A 24,482-nucleotide genomic window follows, 5' to 3' on the forward strand; every position below is an offset into this window, starting at 1 on the left:
AAGGAAGATCATATATGCAGGCAATTATCAGCCAACAGAAAACAGAGAACAAAAGCTGCCGAAACTAAGCCATAGGACCCAATCACCTACAAAGAGGGTCATTTCATATTTCCTATATAGCCCTCACAAAACATTGCTTTTACTCTGTCACTAATTTCAGAAGCATTCTTTGCATATTTCAGCACTCAGACATCAGTAAATACCAGGCTAAGGGATCATACCTGAGTATATGCATAAACACTAACTTCTGTAGGTCCCACATGACTTCCTCTACTAGTAAACTCCCCCCTGATATATGTAAAGCAATGGTATGCCAGTAGATAATTCTAAATTAGTGACCTGTTTTTCGATAAAAAGTAAAGATCAATCCCTGTCCTTTTGTATTTGATAGAAAATAAAAATCAATCATAAGAACTGCAAGATGCTACCTCTTGTGAGATTAGTCTCTCAAGATACATGATAATAGACCTCAATGAGATTAGAAAACTACAAAATTCTTAGCATGTAACTACACTGGTTCTGTGTTCTTAATCTCAATACCCTCCATCCTAAAATAAATGGTAGGATGACTTACACAGCATCGGAACTCCGGAAGATCTTCCAAAAGCTAAAAGCATCTTGGCTACAAAAAAACCAGTACCAGCCGCTCCACATTTCCTGATACAAAACCTCAGCTCTGACCTCTAGGGAAGGAGCCTTTCACAAACCAGAAATTACCAAAGCCAGCATCCACCCATCCCTGCAACTTTATTTTTGTTAAGAATCCAAACAACTAATATACGTAGCATCAGCATGCGCTACGAAAACAATTCCATGAGTTATCTAACCTTTGATCAAGTTACCTGAACCCCAAAATCCAGCAATCAAAGACAAAATAAACAGAATCATGGATCCATAATGTCCATTTTTTATTAATAAATGTGAATAAAATATTAAACGAGGTTTATCCTGTTAAATGTGAATAGTTAGATAGTCTGTACTCGGTACACACGAACACACAGGCTTAGAGATAGATGGATGGATAGATACATCTATCCCATCAAAACAAGAACAATCTGAAATAAAAACAAACATAGAAAGAGGGACACTGTCCTAAGACAAGCTAAACAAACATTAGTAAGATAGAATTGTTAATGGCAGAATCCTCAACAAGGAAAAAGAATAGTAAATAAAAGAGTTGGAAGCATTCTTCTATAAAAAATGAAGTACAATACACCAGACAGAAGGTAGCACAACTTCCTAATGAGGATAATTGATGATCAGCTTTGTGTATTTAAAATAGGTATTTTGTGTAATCAATTTTATGAAGACTACTAACCTCTCTGAGAACTCTTTCAACTGATCATCATGGTAAACCTAGAAAAAAACCTCATCGAGTCTACCCAGAGGTGATTGTTCATTCTCTTCTTCCTCTGAACAAAACCTAAGAAGCAGAAGAGGGCCAAGAAGCCAACAACGTCTGCAGCCACCCGACGCGACCACAAGTTCCGCTTCGACAGGCAACGACCGTGGTGTAGGCGAGCAGCTAAAATCCACGACCCGAACCAAAGGAGGCGTGTCTGGCTGGGGACGTTAGACATGGGAGGAGGCCGCTGCCGAGTACGACAAGGAGGAGCCAACAACGCCTCCTACGGGATCTGACGGCGGCGCTTCATTCTTCCACCACTATAGAAAAGGCTTTTCGTCACGGTTAAAACCGCCCATTCGTCACGGTTTAACCGTGACAATAGAAGGCGTGACAATTGCTCAATTGTCACGGTTAAAGGCGGAACCGTGACAATTGATATGGCTGTTATCACGGTTTGCAAAACGTAACCGTGGCAATAGAGACAACATATTGTCACGGTTACCTATTTAACCGTGACAATAGAGGCCACATATTGTCACGGTTACCTATTTAACCGTGACAATTGATTAGCCTGTTATCACGGTTTGTAAAGAGTAACCGTGACAATAGGTTCCCTCTATTGCCACGGTTGAGTAAGTAACCGTGGCAATAGGTGACCTCTATTGCCACGGTTGTAACCGTGACAATAGGTCATACACCTGGTCTGTGAAATTGCTACAGAATTTTTGATTTTTTTTTTTTACCTGGTGTGTGCATAAATTTTAGTACGTTTATATTGAAAAATAAATTGCATAAAATCACCAACATTCACATATTCTAGCCAAATTACTCAAATATTCCAACCTTGAATAAGAAAACAATACATTTACACTAATTTGTCCAAAACAATACTAATTGTTGTTGAGAACATACTCTCACAAGAAATTAAACCAAATAGCCAACACTAGCCAGTACAGTACATTGCTTGAACCAAATACTCTAAAATAACATGCAGTGCAGTTCCATACCATAAGTAGCCCATACTCTCACAAAGAATTAAACCAAATAGCTCACACTAGGCAAAATTCTTTAACACATAAGTAGCCCACTCTTCTTTAATTTCATTTAGTTGATCCTCATCGTAGAAGCCAAATTGACAATCAAAGAAGTACTGCAAAATGATGGTAAAAGTAACAAAATTTAGAGTCACACTTAAAAATAGGAAAAATTAAGAATTTAGTCAAAGTTCCATACCGCTTGTGGAATTGTAGATTTTTTGTGCGCAATTATCTCCTTTAGAAAGCTTAGTACATAGTACCCGCAATCTATATAATTTGTTTGGGCAGGGCACTATAAAAAACAAATATAATATATATCAGTGATTTGGTAGCTAGATCTAATTGTTTTCAGCTATGTAAATATGTATACCTTTATAGTATTCCATTTGGCTTTGGACCATGTAATCCTCTTGTCATTGCAATTAGCACGGTAGATCATCATTGCACTAACAAATTGAATGAAAAACTCATGATTAAATATGTTGAATAGCATGACTAACATAGCAAGTAGATCTATAGAAGCTTACTTATCAAACATCTCTTTCATGACTTTGCGTTGATTCAAACTACCATGTATAGGATCCAAGTAAAATAAGGTCCCTGTAGTGGCATTGATCACAACCAACACCCAATGTGCCCTACAAGCAAGACATGTTAAATTATAATATTAATAAATCAAGTAGCTAATCATATAAATTAATCAAGTAACTATGAATTAATATTTACAAATTCCATCCAATATTTCTCACCCTATATTGACCGGTGCAAGATATAATTGGTTTGGGTGTGCATTTGCCATAATTGCATCTGAAATATATTGGCTTTGATTGGTCAGCCCATGTGCCGTTCGATGAGGACTCAAAAAGGCAAATTTCTCAGTCAAGTTTTCAGCCACACAGTGATCAAATAAGAACCTTAAATAAGAATATACAAATAAAATACAATGTTAAAAAATTGCTTAGATAAGAAAACTAAAAACTTGTTTTCAGTAAAGTTTAAAAAAATACCTCATATAAACACAAACTGCTGAAGCACTTAATTCACCATGCCCAGTGATTTCACGGACTTCCTCACGACCAATATGCTCAATCTTCATATAAACATCATGGAATATTTTTTGATCTATTGGTATTTTAATTTGTTTCCCTTGAATAAGAACCTTTTCTGAATATATGTTGAGAAAAGTACAACTGTTAAGTTGATTGGCACTTATCCCAATGTGAGACCTGTGTTGATTTGGCGATGCAACAGATTCCCTTGTGCATCTTGTTTCCATCACCTTCTCTTTCACAATCAATGGTTTCACCTGATTTTTGTCCTTCTCTTCCGCCTTGTCTTTGTCATTCTCCTCTGCCTTGCTTTTATCCTTCATTTCATTCCCTTTTGATGATGGACAATTCTGAAAATTTTAAATTTATGTATCATCAGTGATTGCAAATATATATTAGCTAGCTTTGTAAAATTATAACATATACATACTGTGTGATCAAGTTGAATGAGGTTGATAGGCCACGCCACTAAACCCCCAATTGCGTCGTGGACGCTAATCAAATCATCATATGCATCTGGTACCGGTAATTTTGCATCATCCTCAATCGCAACATCAATACTAACTCTTACATAACCGGTTGGAAGTGGGCAGTTATGAATTGTATCACCAAGTGTGTTATACACTTTTCCCTTAGCAACCACGCGCCAATAAGGCAGCTCCAAACACAAGGAACAACATGTAGTACCCTAAATCAATGATAAAAAAAGTAAATTCTTGAAGAAAGTCACATTCTATAACAAATCGCAACACTAATAAACAAGTTACCATAGGGATGTCATTAGGTGTTAGTGGTGTAAACGTATCCATGTCATTAGGTGTTAGTTGCTCCTGCTCAACCCTCTTCCCCTACACAAATGAAAAAATTATTAATGTTGAACTACCCTTAAAAGAAGTATCATTATAAGTTTATTACAAAACACAGACAAAGCCAATTACCTCATGAATCTCAACAGGTGATACGTTAGGCGTGCAACTATCTCTTCCACTGGCGTAGTGTACAGCCCCTATGTCCTTGGTGATCTCCCTCTCCTGTAGCAATATACTAACTTGTTTCTGTAAAGTCTTGACCAAATCTGTCAATTGGCCAACTTCTGCTGGAGTCTCCTTTTGGATTGACTTCTTCTGACCTTTCTTGAAGAAGGTTTTCTGACATATTGGAAAGGTTGCACCCCTTACACAACCTGGGTGCTCAGGAACCTTTAGTGCCTGACCGAGAATATCATCCGGTGTACGTTTATGTAACTCCTCTTGTGATGCAGATTGTGTGAGTCTCTTAAGATATATAAAATTTCTCAATTACAGAAATAAGAATTAAGGGTTCATTTTACTTGTGAATTCATATATGTACTTACGCATGTACTCAAAACTTCTTCAACATTCTCATTAATCTTGCCCTTTTTCGACACACGAGCACGCTTCCACAAGCGATGGCGAGGAATGGATGTCTCGCTTGATCCAGACTCCTGCAACTGTTTTAAGACAACCAAAATAATCACAAATAACACTTAATAATAAGATTTTTATCTAGAGAGACGAAATAGCATTATGTGTGTTTGTATACCATCTTTTGCTGAAGGCAAGCATATCCCGTACGCCCTAAATTGTGAGGGTACTTAGGCTTCAACACTCTTTTCCTATTCTGTTCACTTAGTTTCTGTTTCAAAACAATGTAGTTGTATCATGTCATAATTATTCAAATGCAATGAAAACATGGCACACCACACAAATGTTATTTCACCTGGAATTCTTCATCTTTATATTGATCAACAAATTCCATCCAGACATCATGATCAATCACAAGGTCATAAGACAGCGGTGGATGATCTATCACATTACCATCTTTATCCAAAAAAAATTTCCTTAGAATTTTCCTAAAATTTCTAGCCAAAGCACCTGCTTCTTTAAGTACATAGTCTTTGCGCAAGGGGTGAATCTCAAAAGCAACCTACAACATCGCAAGTTCGATTAATGTTGAATATGTTTACATAGATAATTTCAATGTGAAAATATTAAGAGTATGGATCTAACCTCTACTTTTTCCCATATTTGGTTTTTGATTTCATCGTCAACATTTGGCCACCAATTACAAGTAATTGGAACGTCTGTCCTAGCAAGATAACCAATATAACTGACAAATTTTTGTTTGTTGGGATCAATTGGTACACCATCCGGGTCCCAACCAACCTAATACATTTAAATATTCACCATATAAATTAAATCTATGTATGAATTTAAAGAATAAACAAAAAAACAACAGCATTGTATTAAAATGTTACCTCAAATTTTATTCCTTGACTTGTTGCACGACGGACTTCTTTCATAATGGTCCTTCCACGCCTAATTAACTTAATCACACCGGTGTCACCACTACCTTGCTTTGAAGGAGCCATTTTCCTGAAACAACATGTCAATGGATCATGAGACCGATCTAAGAATGTAATATATAAAAAATATTTCAACATAAAATCATTGAAAGGAAATGCATACTGGTTTAACTTGTTTTAGTAGTTCTTTTCCTTTTCTTCAATATGCGCATACGTGTGGTTTCAATTTTATTATGAAAGGCTATATTCATCCAAATTCCCTCATCATGATCATCTCTAACATAATAACTATCATCTTCATCTGAATCGGTGTCAATTGGTTGTGATATCCCGAAGAAAGGGTCATCTTCAATAGCATTATCTTCCTGAACATATTGTCCATCCTCGTTGTTGACATTTATTTTATTTGATAATAAAACAATGGACCTTTTATTGTTAGCAGGATCAGGGACATAGAATATTTGCTCTTCTTGAGAGGCCAAAATAAAAGGATCATCTTTGAACCCCGCCCTATTAAGATCAACCTGAATGAACCCTGAGTCATCAATTTGTACACTAGAATTATTGTCAACCCACTTACAACCAAACACAGGAACCTGAAATGTTGTGTAGTCTAGCTCCCATATGTGTTGAATCACCCCAAAGTATGACATGTCTGCATATATGGGGTTCCTATCTTTGGCGCTAGAGACATGCATAGATCTAGCAACAAGAGTCACCCCACTATTTTGCATTGTACTCCGATCATCTTGGGCTTCTGTGTAAAATGTATAACCATTAATTACATAGCCGTTGTAATTAAAGACATGCATACTTGGACCCCTCGACAACCATTTCAACCTCTCTGAAACCGAGGTAGGATCTTCTTCCCACTCCTTATAAACGTGATCCTTTAGCCATTTTATAAAAGTCCGATTGTGCTCCTTTGCTAACCAATTATCAGACCTATTGAGATTCAACCCCTTAATCACTTCCTTGTGCTTGTCAACATATGGCCCAACTTCAGCTGCATTGTGCAAAACATATAAGTGTGCTTGTTGCCATTCTTTACCTTGTATTGTTATTATCTCGCTTTTAAAGAGCCCTTCCCCTTCTATACTTCGTGTGTGATGAGACTTCGGAAGCCCTATAGATTCAACATTGGACAGGTATTCGGTACAAAATTCAATAGCTTCTTCGACTACATACCGTTCAACCATACACCCCTCAGGTCTGCTTCGGTTTTTTACATAACCTTTTAAAACCTTCATGTAACGCTCAAAAGGGTACATCCATCTCATATAAGTTGGCCCGCACATTTGTATCTCTCTCACCAAGTGAATGGTTAGATGAACCATTATGTCAAAAAATGAAGGTGGGAAGTACATCTCAAGATCACACAAAGTTGTAGAAATTTGTCTTTGCAATGCTGACAACTTAGAAGGGTCAATCACTTTGCTGCAAATTGCCTTGAAGAAGAGACACAATCTTGTAATGGCATCTCGCACTTTTTCTGGCAAAATGGAGCGTAAAGCCACAGGTAACAAGTTCTCCATAAGAACATGACAATCATGAGTCTTCAATCCCTTTAACTTAAGGTCTTTCATTGATACAAGGTTCTTAATATTTGAAGAGTAGCCGTGTGGAACTTTTACCCCACTAAGAAATTTACACAAAGCAATTTTCTCTTTCCTGCTTAGCGTATAGGCTGCTGGAGGTAGATACGTACGTTTCCCCTTCTTCACCGGTCTTAATTCTTTTCTTATGCCCATGCTAACCAAATCAAGTCTTGCATTGATGCTATCTTTAGTCTTGCCCGGCACATTTAGTAAAGTACCTATAACACTTTCAAAAACATTCTTCTCAATATGCATCACATCAAGAAAATGTCTCACATGAAGTGACTCCCAATATGGCAACTCAAAGAAAATGGACTTTTTCTTCCAACCACATTTAGGAAGTTGTTTTTTGAATGTCTTGCCAAATTTACACTTCACGTTCTTCACCTTGGCAATCAGATCACTACCCTTCAATGGCTTTCTAGCTCTACCTTCTTCTTTATTACCATTGAAAGCTTTTGTCCACCCCCGATAACGATGTGTTGTTCGCAAGAATCTACGATGTCCGAGGAAAACATTCTTTTTACAATGATCTAATCGCATTGAAATTGTATCATCTTCACATATAGGGCATGCAAGTTTTCCTTTTACACTATATCCCGACAAGTTGCCATATGTCGGGAAATCATTGATCGTACCAAACAACATTGCCCTTAACCTGAAAGTTTCTTCCCTTGACCCATCATACACCTCCACCCCTACCTCCCATAATTTCTTCAGATCTTCAATTAAAGGAGACAAGTATATGTCTATATCATTTCCTGGTTGTTGAGGCCCAGAAATTAACATTGATAACATCATGTACTTGCGCTTCATACAAAGCCAAGGAGGTAGGTTATAGATCACTAGTATCACCGGCCACGTACTGTGGGTGCTACTTTGGAGGCTATGTGGATTTATTCCATCAGTAGACAATGCAAGGCGTAGGTTTCTTTCCTCTTTGCCAAATTCAGAATAGTCAGAATCAATTTTGCTCCATTGGGGAGAATCTGTCGGGTGTCGAAGCATTCCATCTCCTTCTCCTCTATATTTATGCCAAGTCAACTGTTTTGCAACTTCTGCACTGCGGTACATGCGCCTAAATCTGGGTATTATGGGGAAATACCATAACACTTTTAAAGGACATGAATTTTCCTTCTTATATCGTGGAGCTTTACATTTGGGACATGACTTAAGAGATTCATATTCATTTCGAAATGATATGCAGTCATTAGGACATGCGTGAATCCTCTCATAACTCATTCCAATAGAGCACAACATTTGTTTAGCCTCATATAGTCGACCGGGAAGAACGTTTCCCTCTGGAAGCATATCTTTTAAGAGTGTTAGTAGGTTGGTGAAGCTCGTATCAGTCCATCCATTGGCAGCTTTCAAGTTGTACAGCTTTAAGACCGCAGATAGTCTTGTGAATTTAGAGCATCCATTATAAAGAGGTGTCTCCGCATCATTTCTCAGCCTCTCAAACATTTGAGGACAATCACGAAGATCATCTTCAACCGCCTTCGCCATTTCCTCAACACGGTCACCATCACATGCATCTTCCTCTGCTCCAAATGAGGCAGATCTCACACTATCTGCTGCATCACTAGAATCAAATCTGGACTCGCCATGATTTGACCAACATATATAGTTTTTATCAATTCCCTTGCAAATTAGATGATCTTCTAATTCAAGTGGATTAACTCGAATACCATGCCAACAAACTAAACAAGGGCATAGCAAACTATTTGGGTTCTTTGCATTTTGAACCGCAAATTTAACAAACTCTTTCACCCCGGCAGCATATTCATCGGATAAGCGATTAGCAAACATCCATTTACGGTCCATACCTACGTGGTGGACAAAGGTTAATGTCTTCATTCTCAAAAAACTATTTAGTTTGGGTGAATATTTAACAATCAATAGCAAATAGAAGTTACAAATAAATGAAAACACACATAAAGAACCATGGCTCCAAATGTTATTTCTAATGCTTATGGACATCTAACTTGTATCACATACTTCAACTTGCAGTGCATACAGATAAAGTATTCACTATGAGTTAACTGCTGAAAAAAGTAGGGTGTAGAGGAAAGAGTGAAACCTGGATATTTAGAATCAGACTGGTCCTCTAAGTCAGTGGCAATCAGCTTGGCTCTTCGATCTTCAACTTCGAATAAATCTATTCAAACAGAGCCAAAAGCAATAATTAAAGAGAACCCAACCAGATTGTACCACTCTTTTGTTAGTTTTTTGGGTATCATAGCTATAGAGTATTGTCATCAGCTTAAATTAGAGTTGACATGCACTGAAAAGTCTTCAAACGATAAGGGAAAATTACAAGTTAGAGCAGATAAATATTTTTCATAATTTGAAAGAAATAACAATCTCTAAATTCCACAGCTGTATTTAGTTTCTACAATTTCCTTGTCAGCAATGACATAATCCCACAACTTAATCTTTACATTTTCATAATCATCGATGGACACTAGCTGTGCAATAAATTATAACTACAAGTAGCTTTTCATATAACTGATACAATGATGATAGCACACTATAATAGATACATACATGTATATAGAGAGAGAAAGGTACATGTGCTTTGCACGGTGCTCGAGAGAGAGAAGTGCGCACGGTAGCGAGTAACGGCTTCTCACGGCAAGGTTAACGTTCCCTCTATATCCTGAATAAAAAAGGTAATTGTAGATAATTTTTACTCAAATAAGCCATGTATCTTAATCAAAAGGGTAATCAAAATATAAGCTCCAATTTAATCTAAAGGGTGATCAAAATATAATTGCAGAGAAAACAAACAGCTAAAACTAAGCCAATTTAAACCCACCACCTAATACCCAAAACCTCCAAATTAAATTTAACCACACCATCAGCACTTAATTTTCCTGAGATAGTATGAGGGGCAGTTAAAATCATGTAGCCATGCTTATTAGTCTTTTTCTGCATTAAGTCCTTTAAATCATGTGAACTAAATGTCTAAAAACCAAGATAAAATACTTATCAATTATCATGCTAAATGGAAGCATCAAGAACGAAATCAAATTAGGTCACAATAAGATGCTAGAGAACAAAAATCAAAAGAGAAAGCATGCGAACTGAACTGATTCCTGAGATCCTAAATAGAAAAACTAAATTGGGGAAAGAAACTAAGAACATGGGTTGTTCATTACTAACAAACTCATATTAGAGGAAATTCTAATTAAATAAAAACACAAATCAAAGAAGGGATGCATGCTTCTCACTCTTTAACTCTCTCTCAAGTTCATCTCCACAAACCAAAAGACTAGAACCACATGCATCATTGATTTCTCAGTGAATCTGCCCCTTTCTACAAAACTGAGATATATAATATATGATGAAAACTGGAACAGTTTTTGTCCATTCAGGTGCTCAAATATAAAGCTTCAAATAGCAACCTTATTTGCAATTCCAATCTCGGAATAAAGGAGTTGAGACTTAGGAGTTTTTTTTTGCACAAACAGATTAAGCACTAGCAACACTTTGAATAATGGAATACAGATGCTGACACTATTCTACTTATCAACCAAAACAAAATCTACAGTACTTGCCTGTGTAGCAAAGAGGCGGTATGAGGGATGGAGAAGAAAATCAACAAATTAACTCAACTAGAAGAGACATAACTGTACAATCATACTGTAAGCACAGCCGAAAAATAAAAACTCATACTTTCAGTAAAATTATTTATCTTCTGAACCAAGAACTTGTTCCTTGAGCTCCTGTACTTTAGCACCTAGCTCATCTCTGTTTTTCTTGAAAAGCAGATAACGGGTAGTTACAAGCAACTATTTTTAATCCTCCCAATTCAATACTATATAGATCCTAGATATACAACTCCCTGATTGAAATAAAGATCAAATTTTAAACACTAACTAAATAAGCCCAGGATTTGAAATAACTTGGAATGATTTTAGATATTACAATTGAATGTTTCTTCCCCCTTGATCTCTAACCCAATTTCTTTTCTGTGATTTTGCAGTTGGAACAATCAATTTTATCTTTCAGTCTTAAAAGGGCACAATTCAAATGATACTCACCAAAATAAGATATATATTAATGTGAGAGTACTAGGTGTACTCCCAGGACCAATACACCAACATCTGTACAAAGATTTTTTTAGAAAGCTGAATATATTAACAATAGAAGAAATATACAAACGAAGCAGAAGGCAAGAAAGTTCCGGCTACCAACTAACAAGAAAACAAAGAACAATAAAAGAAACTAGGCTACTTGAAAAGAAACTAAGGCTACCACAACACAAAAGAGCAGAGAGCTGAAAAGAAAGACAGGAGTTAGAGCAAGCTTCCAGCAACAGGCAAGAACACCAAAATAACATCAAGTTCCCTCTAGATTCACAACCGCCAGTCACTTGAGCTGAGAATAATCACCAAAAGCACAGGGAGAAGCCTCCACTAAATGAAACAGAAGCACGAAATGCCAGGGAGCAAAAACAGAAACAGTGCAGATCCGTAAAATAGCAGAACACATCAGCCAGGGTCCAAAAACAGAACACATCTGTACAAAGATAAAAGAAAGAAACAGAAGGAGACAAACTAGGTAAAAATTCTGTTTGATGAAAAGCACAATCTCATAGCAATATGGTCACATTGTCTGGCCAAATCACTTCCAAACCCGTACCAATTTGAGCAGGGCACAGCAGCAAAAAACTTTCTCAATCACACAAAAGTCTGCAACTACCAGTACGAGAACAACAACAACAACAACAGATCACACGGATTTCAAACAGTCCCAGATTTTTGGCCACATGAGGGACAGTTTAAAAGAAGCCCCAAATAACTAGAGGTAATGCAGGACCAAGAAAAACCCTAAGTGAAACTTAGCTACAGATGAACTATTTGAGTTGGTTTATGGGGGAAGCAGAGATGAATATTACAGCAGCAAGCACTAATTAGGGAGTAGCAGAGATGAATATAAGAGAGAAAGGTACCTGGGCTTTGCAATGGTGCTCGAGAAAGAGAAGTGCGCGTGACAGAGAACGGCGCGAACGGCGAACGGCGTGACGGAGAACGGCGAACGGCGAATGAGAGGGAGCAGGAGAGAGAGACCGATTGAGAAGGCAGATATTGGAGAGAGACCGATTGAGAGCGCGCGAGAAGAGGTTAGGGTGCAGTGGTAGGGTTTTTCTCAGGAAAAATTGGAGGGGAGGGAAAAATAAGAGCCAGATTTTGTCTGTGTTTAAAAAAAACTTCTGTTGTCACGGTTCCAAAAAAATAATAATAAAATATTATTTCCTTTTGTCACGGTTCCGTTTATAACCGTGACAATTGACCTTTTGTCACGGTTCCGCCTACAACCGTGACAATTGGGGCGTGGCAAAAGGTCAAATCTGTAGTAGTGTTCGATGTCCTGGCCTCGCCGACTTCCGTTCTTCCCTACGGCGGCGACTCGACGACGTCGATCGACGGCTTCCGTTACCTTGACATGGACGCGCTGGGACTCTGCATCGACGCGCCGCTAAGTCTGCCGAACATGGATTCAGAACCTGATCATCACAAAGGTCAGAAGAGAAGTTGTGGAAGACACTGGATTTCAGGGTTTCTTGGGGGTGAAAAGAAAAGTGAAAGAGTGGGGTGCGAAGTTTGGGGTTAGTGCAGACTAGTTTTTTTTATTTTTTTTAGAATAATAAAATTATTTGATATTCTAAAGCGTTTTTTCATATAAACGTTGTCTGTACATATATTCACAGACAACGCTTTAACCTGATAAACGCTTAAAGAGTTTATTGTATTTTTAATATAATTTTAAAGCGCCTTTGCTGTCAAAGCGCTATAGAAAATTCAAATTTTTAAAACGTTTATCTACATAAGCGCTTTAAAGTAGTTCCGTGTGGTATTTTAAAGCGTTTCACCTCACAAACGCTTTAAAACATGCGCTTTAGTATGCCATTTCTGGCATAGTGAGTCGGGAGGTTTCTGAGTCAGTCACGAGGTTTTTTGAGAGAGCATGAATGAATGGATTGGTTAAGTGTTTGGAAATCTTTTAACCTAGTAGTTTTTGTATAGTTAAATATATATATTTCAAAATTTATTACAAAAAATGTCATCTAGTTCAAATGGCTAAAGCCTTCCCTCTTGGAGACAAGACCGAGGTTCGAATCTGGGAGAAAGTATTCATTTTTAAAAACAATATATTTAGCGACGAAATTTCTGTTAGCTTTCCGTCGCTAACGTCTTACAAAATTTACCGAGGGATTTAGCGACGAGCGGTCATCAGCGACGGTATAAATCTGTCACTAATTTGTAATATAAAATATTAAAATAAAATTAGCGAGGGAATTAGTGACGGAACAACAGCGAGGCTTCTTGTCCGTCGCTAAATCGGTCACTAAATTAAAAAAACAGTATATTTATTTTCAAACCGTGGATACGTCGGTAATTCTATCGCTATTAGCGACAGATTTTTGTCCCTCGCTAAAATCCATCGGTAAATCGCGTTTTTTTAGTAGTGTCAACACACAATGTTTTGTGAACTTATATATTAGAGAATTTCTGATTTCATAAAAAAAAATTGGTACATTGATTTCATCAAATTTATGGTGTGTGCTAGGATACCACAACACTTAGTTGAGGTATGATACAAGACGTGACGTGGACCAATAATATTTAAGTGGGTGTTTCTTCTTTTTTCCATATATGTTGTAAAATGAAACAAAAATTCAATTTCACTATCAGATGTCGGTTTCCTAATAGTACGTCAAATCGCGTCAATCGTGTACCATACAATGAAGGTACTGTAGAATTCACCCAAATTTATTAGTGTGTGTTTGATTTTGGACTTTTTTGATATATTCAAACTCTCTCGTTCTCTTCAATTTCATTTTTAATTACTTTATCTTATAATATCCTTTTCGTGCAAGGAACTTCAAATTGCATTCAGCAAATGAAACACACTAATTGGATTAGCCAAAGACATTCCAAATAGAGGTAGGCTAACTCATTTTTCATGTTTTTTTTCCTGAAAAATTAAAAACAAATAGTATAAAAAAGAGAAAAGATGTGATGTCACTGAGTGAAGTAGTAAAATGGCCCAAACTGATTGGAGTGGGTCAAGTACTAAAATTGTGAAGCCACAAATTGAGGCTTCCGTAAGCCACTTCTCTTCTTCTGTCCCTCTATATAAATTCCCCAAACCCATGTTCCCATTGCCCAAACTGCTTCTCTCAACAAACAGAGAGAGATAGCAACTCAGAGAAAACGAGAGTTCAAACTCCTCTCCTATCCATACAAAAAAAAATAGGATATATATATAAACAGAAACACAATCCTTTCATTTTCTTCCTCTTATTCACAATGGCAGCATCAGTGGACAACCGTCAATACAGCACCCTTAACGGCGTCGTCCGCTCCTTCACCCCGAACAACACCTACCTCCACGACCCAAAACCCAGCTTCCCCGCCGTGAACCTCGACCTCGACGCTTCCTCCAGTGACGACGACGACGAAAAGGACGACGCGTCGATCCTCAAAGACCTCATTAGAAAGGGCAACGCAGAAATCGAATCGTCCGTTCTCGACCCACGTGACCAGGGAACGGCTGATAACTGGATCTCACGAAACTCCTCCATGGTCCGCCTCACAGGGAAGCACCCTTTCAACTCGGAGCCACCACTCCCACGCCTCATGCACCACGGGTTCATAACCCCGGTCCCGCTTCACTATGTTCGCAACCACGGTCCGGTTCCCAAAGCACGTTGGGATGACTGGACCGTGGAGGTGACCGGGTTGGTGAAAACACCGACCCGGTTTAGTATGGATAGGCTCGTCCGTGATTTCCCGAGCCGCGAGCTTCCTGTGACGCTCGTGTGCGCGGGAAATCGCAGGAAGGAGCAGAACATGGTCCGCCAAAGCATCGGGTTCAACTGGGGATCCGCCGGGGTCTCCACGTCCGTGTGGCGCGGCGTGTCATTGCGCCACATCCTGCGGAGGTGCAGGATCCAGACGCGGTCAAGAGGTGCGCTACACGTGTGCTTCGAGGGGGACGAGGATCTTCCCGGTGGTGGCGGTTCCAAGTACTCGACGAGCATCAGGAGGGAGGTTGCGATGGATCCGTCGCGTGATGTTATACTTGCTTACATGCAGAACGGGGAGGTTCTGGCTCCAGATCATGGATTTCCGGTTCGGGTTATCATACCCGGGTTTATTGGTGGCCGCATGGTGAAGTGGCTTAAACGTATTGTGGTGACGGAAGAAGAGTGTGATGGACATTACCATTACAAGGATAATAGAGTGCTTCCTTCCCATGTTGATGCAGAACTTGCCAATGAAGAAGGTACCAATATTTTATCGTACAACACCCAATAATATTGTTAATTTGGGTGAATGCAGTTTCAAAAAAAAAAAAAATTGGGTGAATGCACCTATTCTAGGAATCTAACAAAGAGGAGTAACTCAGTAATATTCTATTTTCAACACTTCAAAATTTATGGGGTCTACTAGTGTAGAAATGAAATTCATAATTTTAGTGCGAATTTCAAATAGTAAAATTGAAAGTGTTAGAGATTGTTGCTAGCATTTCTCATATAACTATATTTATTACGATCAGTATTTCAGCTGTAAAAAGATCTATATATAATATTTTTTTCTTTTTATCTTTCTTCTCATTAGATCACATATCCCATCTATTAGTTTATTCCCTTCTTTTTTATCATGTTTAGTGTCTAAAAAAAAGAAGTTGTACATGAATTATTGATGGTTTTTTGTTTGGTGTGTTTGGGGCAGGATGGTGGTACAAGCCGGAGTATATTATCAACGAGTTGAACATAAATTCCGTGATTACGACGCCGTGTCATGATGAGATCTTGCCCATTAACGCATGGACTACGCAGAGGCCTTACACGCTGAGAGGGTACTCATATTCTGGTGAGTTTTAAATGTTTTTTTACCATGCTCTAGCTTTGAATAGTCAGCAGAACATAAAGTACATATCAAATGAGAGATGAATATAAAATTTCAAGATGATGTATATAGTATGATCTCAACATGAACAGAATATTCTTTTTCTTATATTTTTTAAGGTGTGAACAAAAGAATATGCATCTTTTCTTGACAACATGGAGGACATGCATCTTTTCATTCTTTTGCCCCTTGTATTAGAATATACGTACGTTGGATATTTTGATGGTTTGATGTATGTGTAGACTCTAGTGGGTTCTGGTTTTGAGACATTCACTCCAATATTTTATTTCATCTCAATGCAAACCCACTTTCTTTTCTTATCTAGATCTCATTCTTTTCATATATTATATCAATGTGTCTGATTCTTCAATTCCACTCTCATTATGTGTGTGGGCGGAGTTGAATGATGAAGCAAACTTTTTCCATACGTGATTGGTTAGAATTTTCAACATGGCAAGATATCTTCTATATTAGATATATGTCGTTGTCTTCAAGAACTTTTCAACTCAAAGGAGCTACGGGAAATTAATATTTTTTTTATCTAAGATTTTTACTTGATAGGGACATGTTAAAATTTATACATGTATCTGCATCACAAAGAATTTTACTATTAAGTTGTCGCTATTCGTTTGATTTTAGTACTTGGAATGAAGGGTGTAAAATGACACTAGTTGCATTGAACTTGCAGGGGGTGGAAGAAAAGTGACACGTGTGGAAGTGACACTGGACGGTGGAGAAACATGGTTCGTGTGTGCGTTGGACCAGCAAGAGAAACCAAACAAATACGGCAAGTATTGGTGCTGGTGCTTCTGGTCTTTGGAGGTAGAAGTGCTGGACCTTCTTGGGACCAAGGAGATTGCTGTCCGCGCATGGGATGAGGCCCTCAACACCCAACCTGAAAACCTCATTTGGAATGTTATGGTAAATTTACATATATACATCTCTTTGTTAATTAGCTATTTGTCACTTCAATTTGATGTGGATCGTTATTAGAAATGAATTGAATCGCTATTAGACATGGATCCACTACACACTGACACAAGAATGTTCATGAAGTTGATAGTGAGAGAAATTCCTTATATAGATTGAAAGTTAAAAACTTTGGAAGGAAAGGAAGGAAACATTGAGTCACCACACCAGCTCACTACCATCACCAATCATAATATTATCAACGCCAAACTTCTTGTGTCATACATGAAAGTAATTACACAAAAATCCTATTTGTTTATCAAAGTCTCATCCAAGACATGATAATGCCTCATTTTGATACAATTAACATGGTGATGGGCCCTATAAATTAATGGCTTAAAATTTTTATGACTATGTGGCTTACACCAATTGAAATGACCCATATTAAGCAATATCATAATTAAAAATAGTCTTTTCATCCCACATGATATGGGACAGAAATGATACTTTCCGAACACTATAGATCATCCATTCCTGCGTTTGTATCACATTTATCATATATTACATTCATTGTTTCAAGCTCATGTATACTTTTTTTGGTTCCAAAGGGCATGATGAACAACTGCTGGTTCAGGGTGAAAACCAATGTGTGCAAGCCCCACAAGGGTGAGATTGGAATAGTGTTCGAACATCCAACCCAACCAGGAAACCAACCAGGCGGGTGGATGGCGAAGGAGAAACACCTAGAGATCTCACAACAAGACTCTCGCCCAATTCTCAAAAAGAGTGTCTCCTCACCATTCATGAACACCTTCACAAAAATGTACTCCCTCTCGGAAGTAAAGAAACACAACAGCCCCGACTCTGCATGGATCATTGTCCACGGCCATGTTTACGACTGCACCCGCTTCCTCAAGGACCACCCTGGCGGTGCTGACAGCATCCTCATCAACGCCGGCACTGACTGCACCGAGGAGTTTGAGGCCATCCACTCTGACAAGGCCAAGAAAATGCTCGAAGACTACCGCGTCGGCGAGCTCATCACCACCGGCTACACCTCAGACTCTTCTTCCCCCAATAACTCCCTCCATGGAAACTCTGAATTCAAACACTTAGCCCCTATCAAAGAAATCACAACAATGTCACTACCACCACTACCACGCCGCAAGGTGGCTCTAATACCACGTGAGAAAATTCCATGCAAACTCATCTCCAGAACCTCAATCTCACACGATGTTAGAGTGTTCCGTTTCGCTCTACCCTCAGAAGATCAACAGTTAGGGCTACCCGTAGGGAAGCACATTTTCTTATGTGCCACCGTTGACGGGAAGCTATGCATGCGAGCCTATACGCCAACTAGCGGAGTTGATGAAGTTGGTTATTTTGAACTCGTGGTTAAAGTTTACTTCAAAGGAGTCCACCCAAAGTTTCCAAATGGCGGTGCCATGTCTCAACATTTGGATTCTCTTCCAATTGGGTCTGATTTGGACGTGAAGGGTCCACTTGGTCACATAGAGTACACTGGAAGAGGAAACTTTTTGGTTCACGGGAAGCATAGATTTGCCAAGAAGCTAGCCATGTTAGCTGGTGGGACTGGAATCACACCGATTTACCAAGTTGCACAAGCGATTCTGAAGGACCCAGAGGATCACACTAAGATGTATGTGGTCTATGCAAACAGGACCGAGGATGATATTCTTTTAAGGGAGGAGCTCGACACATGGGCGAAGAAGTACGAAGACCGGTTCAAGGTGTGGTATGTGGTGGAAACCGCCAAGGAAGGGTGGGGGTACAGTGTGGGATTCGTCACGGAGGGTGTTATGAGGGAGCATCTTCCGGAGGCTGGGGATGATGCATTGGCATTGGCTTGTGGGCCACCACCGATGATTCAGTTTGCCGTAAATCCGAATTTGGAGAAGATGGGATATGATGTCAAGAATGATTTGCTAGTGTTTTGAGAAATGTGTGTATAATGTGTATTGTTTGTATATTAGCTATTGTTGTTGTTGGAGTATATGTCTTCTGTTTCATAATTCTTTTTAAGGAAGAAGAAAAAAGAAAGAAAAGTCTTGTCTGGATTGTGAGGCTTGACTTTTCCTCCTTTTTAGGTTCGAATGTAGTGTATGTCAAGATTTTTTGACTACTTAGTAGTAGTGTAAATATATAAAGTTATTTTCCACATTGCAATAATTGATTAATGTATGTGTTTATTACATATCAAAATTAAACCATCAAATTAGAAGACAGATAGAAAAAATATAAGAGATTTGATAAACTAATATGATTAAAAGAGAAAAAAAAATATAAATATATATATATATATATATATATATATAAAAGAAGTAAAAGTGTGAATATATTGTAACTCTATCAAATATCAATTAACCATGTTAACCATGCCCAGTTGTATGTCTTTCTTTTGGGGTTTGTTGAGTGGGGTGGTAGTTTGAGACATGGTGTTTACAAATCTTAACTCACTTGGAGAGTTCTTTGTTCTTAAGTTTTTGTTGGAATTTTGCTTAAAAAAAAGTGTTATCTTCCCTCCATCTTATCTTCCCTCTCATTTCTACATAACCTAGATTCAACGTAAGAAAGAGAGGATCAAAGAAATAAAAAGAATATAATGTTGCATTAACACTTACAATAATTTAAAAAAGAAACACTTGAAACAAACCTGTTATCTTGAAAGTTAGGAGTTGTGTGAAGGATAAAGAGGCAAGGGGCAGCTGCCCTCACTAACTTCTCAATTTACACATAAATAGTACAAAATATAGTATTATGTTATTGAGTATTATTTAACCCCAAAATCCATTAATTGCCCCTACACTTTCATAAACTTTGAATGTTATGATTTATTATCTACTTTTGTATTTTGTGCTTTAGTGTTCGATCTTTCTACATTTTTTATTGGTTTATTGTCTGGTAATTTTGTGGGGACATTTTCATTTTTTGCCATTTCTTTGGTGCTTGACAGAAAAAAAATTGAATTAAGATGTGTACTTTTTCTAAATTTGTGTCTTTAATCTATATACTATTTTTTTTTTGTGTTTTATAAGAAGTGCTATATGTTTATTACTGTATTGTTTTTTTATTCAAATTCATATCACTACTTTTTACTTACATGATATTTTAATATTACATACTTTCATTTATCTTAATTATCATTAGGCCACCTAAGACCTTTTAATAGCCCCTTTTAACCTAAACTTTTCTTATGGTTATTTAAACAAACCCCTAATGTTACAAATTTATATGTACATATTGTCCCTAAATTTAAAATTACTGGATCCATCAACTTAACTTTGAGAAATGCTAGTAATACTTTTTTTACATTTTTTTATTTTTTTTTTATTGATCAAAATTTATGTAGATGTACTAAATTATATTAGTCTCACTTGTTTTTTTTTAAAGCAAAAATTTTATTAGATGCAATGGTTGATTCACTTGATTGTACAAATAGAACTCAACAAACATCTCCACTCTTTTTCCACCTTCATTTTTTATTAATTTCTGTTTTCTCTATCAATCAAATCACATATCACATCTTTACTTCTCTCACCTTTTTTTCTACATCTATCTTCCTTCACCTCTCCACACCTCAAAAATGAGGTATGAAGATATAATTATTCCTAAATCAAATTCCTCTAGTGCGCCCAAAAATATAACTTTCTTTACTTTCAAATGAGTTATGATATTGTTTACGGTGATTTTTGGTAAACAAATAGAATCCAAAAGCAATTTAAGGACCGGATTCGGAGTCCTCTTCGGGTTCTTTAGTGAAGACGTTTTAAATGTCAAGGCTGGGTTTTTGTGAAGAACGGTATGAACAAAAGGGAAAAAAGAGTAGAAAATTGAAAGGAAAAAAGAAGAACAGAAAGTAAAAGGAAATCAAAATGGCAAAGGAAATAACATTGCATTGAAAATTAAAGGTGAGAATCACAGCACACTCTTAGTCTCTTTGTAGCCATATGTCACATGAGACTTGGAGGCATCCATGGAGAGTTTTGAGTAATTGTGTGAGTCTGAGTAATTTTACAATCAGATGTGCTACTTATAGAACTTCAAATGGAACTGTCATTTTAATCCTACGATTACAAATGAACTAGAAAATAACTTCCTAGATCAAAGCCTTACACTTGGCATAACTACTAACTACATGGAGAAAATAACTACCATCTTCAGTTTGTCTTCTCTCTCGTGCACCATATAATTTCAATCCCTGAACTTCTCTTCCACTTTGCCAACCACGATCCATTACTTAATAAGTGCCACCTTCAATTCTGCTTGACATGGTGCAGTTCCTATCTAACTTTCCCTGTACGTGGCACATGTCTTTGGATATGGTAACTGCCTTTGAAACATTGATGGCGTTGATGAGATCCTTTGCGGTTGCCATTTGGATAATTTAAAATTAAAGTAAAGCTCTTGGCCATAAGCCATTTTACTTTTGAACCAAAATTTATAATCTCGACTCCAAGACCAGTGTCATATTTCGACTATGCCATATTTCGACTAGGAAAATAATTGGCATATGATTTCAACCAATATATGTAATAATAATTTGGTAGAAAGTAGAGATTATGCTAAAATATGCCATGCATTTACATACCCAATATCTCATTGATAAATTTCCAAAGCTAGAAATTTTGGTGTTAACAGATATATACAAACTTCTTCACTCCTTTTCCACCTTCATTTTCTATCAATTTTTGTTTTCTCTATCAATCAAATCACCTATCACATCTTTACTTTCTCTCACCTTTCTTTCTACCTCTATCTTCCTCCACCTCTCCACACCTCAAAAATGAGGTATGAAGATATAATTATTCCTAAATCAAATTCCTCTAGTGCGCCCAAAAATATAACTTTCTATCACATTTTTACTTTCTCTCACATTTCTTTCTACATCTATCTTCCTCCACCACTCCACACCTCAAAAATGAGGTGTGAAGATATAATCATTCCTAAATCAAATTCCTCTGGTGCGCCCAAAAATATAACTTTCTATCACATCTTTACTTTCTCTCACCTTTTTTTCTACATCTATCTTCCTCCACCTCTCCACACCTCAAAAATTAGGTGTGAAGATATAATTATTCCTAAATCAAATTTCTCTAGTGCGCCCAAAAATATAACTTTAGAAAATCAACACCTAAAAAAACACATACCCTAGTTTCACTTGTTTTTTGATAGGTTCTACATTGATTTTAACGAATTAGAGAGAATGTTAGAAAAATAGTGAGAGTGTTACTAGTGTCCTAGTACTCCTCAAATAGATGCACCCCCGTCCTCAACCTTTACATTACCATTAGGTCAAGGAAAGTGTTGTTTGGTGCGTGGAAAGGTCACCTTACTACATATGATCTAGTTTCCACAAACACAGATGCGCCCTTTCTCATTTTGAAGGCTCTTTTCTCATTTAATTTCCTTTTGTCTTATTAAGGAATCTCCGTTAGCTCCAATATATTGCTTATCTATATTGTCCATATGTTTAAATTAAATACAATTTACTTGGCTTTCCAAGAAAGGAATCACGGAAACTATCTTTGGTTGTTTCTAACATCCGAACCCCTGTTGTTTTATTGAACTATTGATTAATCAAATCGAACCTTGTTCTTCTTTTTTAGTACCGTAGATACTATTGTATTGCGTTTCAATATTATATATAGTTTACTTTTCTTTTGTAGGGTACATTGTTTTTGACCGGATTGATTGTGTTTGTAAAGAGGTACAATTAAAAAAAAGATAAATAATAAATATCATATGATAGGTAATGAGCTAGATAAGATGAAATAAGAGAAATTAATATGAAAAAAAGAGTCAAAATATCATAAAAAAGAAAAAAGTGTGAATTTCTCAAACTTGTTACAAAAAATAAAATATCTCAAACTTTTTCTTTAATTGATACGAATATACTTTAACGTAAAGCTTCTGATAATCCCAGGTCCCAGATACAGAGAAGCGCGATACGAATGTCAGTTCTGCTCAACCGAGGAAGACCAGAGGTGGATCGATAAGCTTGTGATAGCTTCGCTAAGAGGATTATGTAGAGTGGGAGATGTGCAACGACGTCTAACAGAGAAAGGTTGGATCACTAAGGTGCGGTCCATGGGGCCAAAGGAGGTTGTCATTGAATTTGAAGATGCCGTAAACAGAGCCTCTTTTATGGAGAACGATTCTGCCATATTGCGAGATGTGTGTGAAGTATTGTCACCGGGAAAGAACCTATCTGTGGCCACCAAGTATCTCCACTGGGTTAAGCTATTGAAGGTCCCTCTTGGGGCTTGGAATCCAGGTTTCTTCGCGAAGGTAGCAGGTGCTTGGGGCAGCTTGGTGGGTCTTGATGCCAATACAGAGGAGCTCAAACATCTGGATTTTGCTCGTATTTTAATTGAGTCTCCATCCCCGAAGCTGGAGAGCGGCTTCTTCGACGCAAACATCGATGGCTCAAGTTCCAGAATCTGGGTGGAAATTGAGTGCGGTGGTCGCTCCGACCAACTCTGTTCCTCGACTGGCTCGGAGGAAAACTTAGACTCCTCTTCTGCTCCTGGCGGCTTGTCTTCTTGCTCTGGGACGGTGGTTCAAGAAACCCATATGGAGTCAAATGTCGCTTCGTCCGGAGAGTCCGAGGGCGCAGCCGTGAACTCCGGCGCCGGTGCTTCTGGGGATTCGTTTGGTGAGGATACAGAGGCTGCTCTGAGTGGACAGAGACAGATTATGACAGTCTACAGAGGTGAGCCGTCAATAGTTCTTCAACCAGGAAACAATTTGAATTTGCCTCTGGATATGTGGGAAAGAGAGATGGTTCAGGCCTACGACCAAGGTGTAGCTGTGTGCGTTGGGGGGAGGGTTCTGGCCAAGATCCCCACTTTTGTGCTATCCCCTGCTTTTTGCAGTTGGCTTAATGGAGTCAACCTTCCTTGTCTTTTCCAAAATCTTTTGCTGCTACAAAACCCTCACCCCTCTAGGTTGTCCTCAGTCCTTACTGTGGGTGGGCCCACCCTCACCAATAGTAACTTAAATGGGCCTTTTGTAATGGGACACCCGAGTGGGCTGTTCAAACCTGGTTTTTCCCTTGTTGTGGATCTGGGTCGGGTTCAAACAATTATTGAGGACCAGCTAGTGAGAGTTAACTCTTTGGTTTCCCCTTTACCAGCAGCAACGTTGAGAGATGATGTCGTTTTTTCCCAGCAGCAGGAGATAGAATCAGAGATCTTATCTCTTGTCTCCCCTTCTCATGACTCTCATGTCCTTCTGAAACGCAACATTCGCCGTGCCGGGTCGGGAA

The 24,482-nt window shown here is 37.9% G+C and overlaps 4 protein-coding genes across 4 annotated transcripts; 1 reads left to right on the plus strand and 3 right to left on the minus strand.

The window, feature by feature from the left end:
- Nucleotides 1-2,558: 2,558 nt before the first annotated feature.
- LOC130731743 (uncharacterized) lies at nucleotides 2,559-3,802 on the minus strand. The gene is made up of 5 exons (XM_057583982.1): nucleotides 3,393-3,802; nucleotides 3,135-3,299; nucleotides 2,913-3,023; nucleotides 2,756-2,831; nucleotides 2,559-2,677 (listed from the first exon to the last, which is right to left on the minus strand). The coding sequence occupies exons 1-5, from the start codon at nucleotides 3,755-3,757 to the stop codon at nucleotides 2,564-2,566; spliced, it is 831 nt and encodes a 276-aa protein (XP_057439965.1). The 5' UTR covers nucleotides 3,758-3,802; the 3' UTR covers nucleotides 2,559-2,563.
- Nucleotides 3,803-3,809: 7 nt separating this feature from the next.
- Nucleotides 3,810-6,212, minus strand: LOC130731113 (uncharacterized). Its single transcript, XM_057583306.1, has 10 exons — nucleotides 5,924-6,212; nucleotides 5,713-5,830; nucleotides 5,465-5,620; nucleotides 5,175-5,381; nucleotides 4,998-5,090; nucleotides 4,789-4,905; nucleotides 4,373-4,708; nucleotides 4,202-4,282; nucleotides 3,865-4,122; nucleotides 3,810-3,833 (listed from the first exon to the last, which is right to left on the minus strand). Exons 2-10 carry the CDS (start codon nucleotides 5,824-5,826, stop codon nucleotides 3,810-3,812), a joined length of 1,386 nt encoding a protein of 461 aa, XP_057439289.1. The 5' UTR covers nucleotides 5,827-5,830; nucleotides 5,924-6,212.
- LOC130731125 (uncharacterized) lies at nucleotides 5,928-9,513 on the minus strand. The gene is made up of 2 exons (XM_057583317.1): nucleotides 9,442-9,513; nucleotides 5,928-9,187 (listed from the first exon to the last, which is right to left on the minus strand). The coding sequence occupies exon 2, from the start codon at nucleotides 9,183-9,185 to the stop codon at nucleotides 5,928-5,930; it is 3,258 nt and encodes a 1,085-aa protein (XP_057439300.1). The 5' UTR covers nucleotides 9,186-9,187; nucleotides 9,442-9,513.
- Nucleotides 9,514-14,525: 5,012 nt separating this feature from the next.
- LOC130734287 (nitrate reductase [NADH]) lies at nucleotides 14,526-19,384 on the plus strand. Its single transcript, XM_057586639.1, has 4 exons — nucleotides 14,526-15,659; nucleotides 16,109-16,249; nucleotides 16,974-17,206; nucleotides 17,803-19,384. The coding sequence occupies exons 1-4, from the start codon at nucleotides 14,681-14,683 to the stop codon at nucleotides 19,150-19,152; spliced, it is 2,703 nt and encodes a 900-aa protein (XP_057442622.1). The 5' UTR covers nucleotides 14,526-14,680; the 3' UTR covers nucleotides 19,153-19,384.
- Nucleotides 19,385-24,482: the final 5,098 nt, after the last annotated feature.

This window comes from Lotus japonicus, chromosome 1, assembly GCF_012489685.1.
Source record: "Lotus japonicus ecotype B-129 chromosome 1, LjGifu_v1.2".
Classification (NCBI taxonomy): Eukaryota; Viridiplantae; Streptophyta; class Magnoliopsida; order Fabales; family Fabaceae; genus Lotus; species Lotus japonicus.

Coding starts and splice junctions, on each gene's coding strand:
- LOC130731743 (XM_057583982.1), bottom strand. CDS start 3,757: ATGAAGGATAAAAGCAAGGCAGAGGAGAATGACAAAGACAAGGCGGAA. Junction 3,024..3,134: donor CTTGCACCGGTCAATATAGG/GTGAGAAATATT, acceptor TCTTGCTTGTAG/GGCACATTGGGTGTTGGTTG. Junction 2,678..2,755: donor CCAAATGGAATACTATAAAG/GTATACATATTT, acceptor TGTTTTTTATAG/TGCCCTGCCCAAACAAATTA.
- LOC130731113 (XM_057583306.1), bottom strand. CDS start 5,826: ATGGCTCCTTCAAAGCAAGGTAGTGGTGACACCGGTGTGATTAAGTTA. Junction 5,382..5,464: donor AAATATGGGAAAAAGTAGAG/GTTAGATCCATA, acceptor GCGATGTTGTAG/GTTGCTTTTGAGATTCACCC. Junction 5,091..5,174: donor ATAAAGATGAAGAATTCCAG/GTGAAATAACAT, acceptor GTTTTGAAACAG/AAACTAAGTGAACAGAATAG.
- LOC130731125 (XM_057583317.1), bottom strand. CDS start 9,185: ATGGACCGTAAATGGATGTTTGCTAATCGCTTATCCGATGAATATGCT.
- LOC130734287 (XM_057586639.1), top strand. CDS start 14,681: ATGGCAGCATCAGTGGACAACCGTCAATACAGCACCCTTAACGGCGTC. Junction 16,250..16,973: donor GAGAGGGTACTCATATTCTG/GTGAGTTTTAAA, acceptor TTGAACTTGCAG/GGGGTGGAAGAAAAGTGACA. Junction 17,207..17,802: donor ACCTCATTTGGAATGTTATG/GTAAATTTACAT, acceptor TTGGTTCCAAAG/GGCATGATGAACAACTGCTG.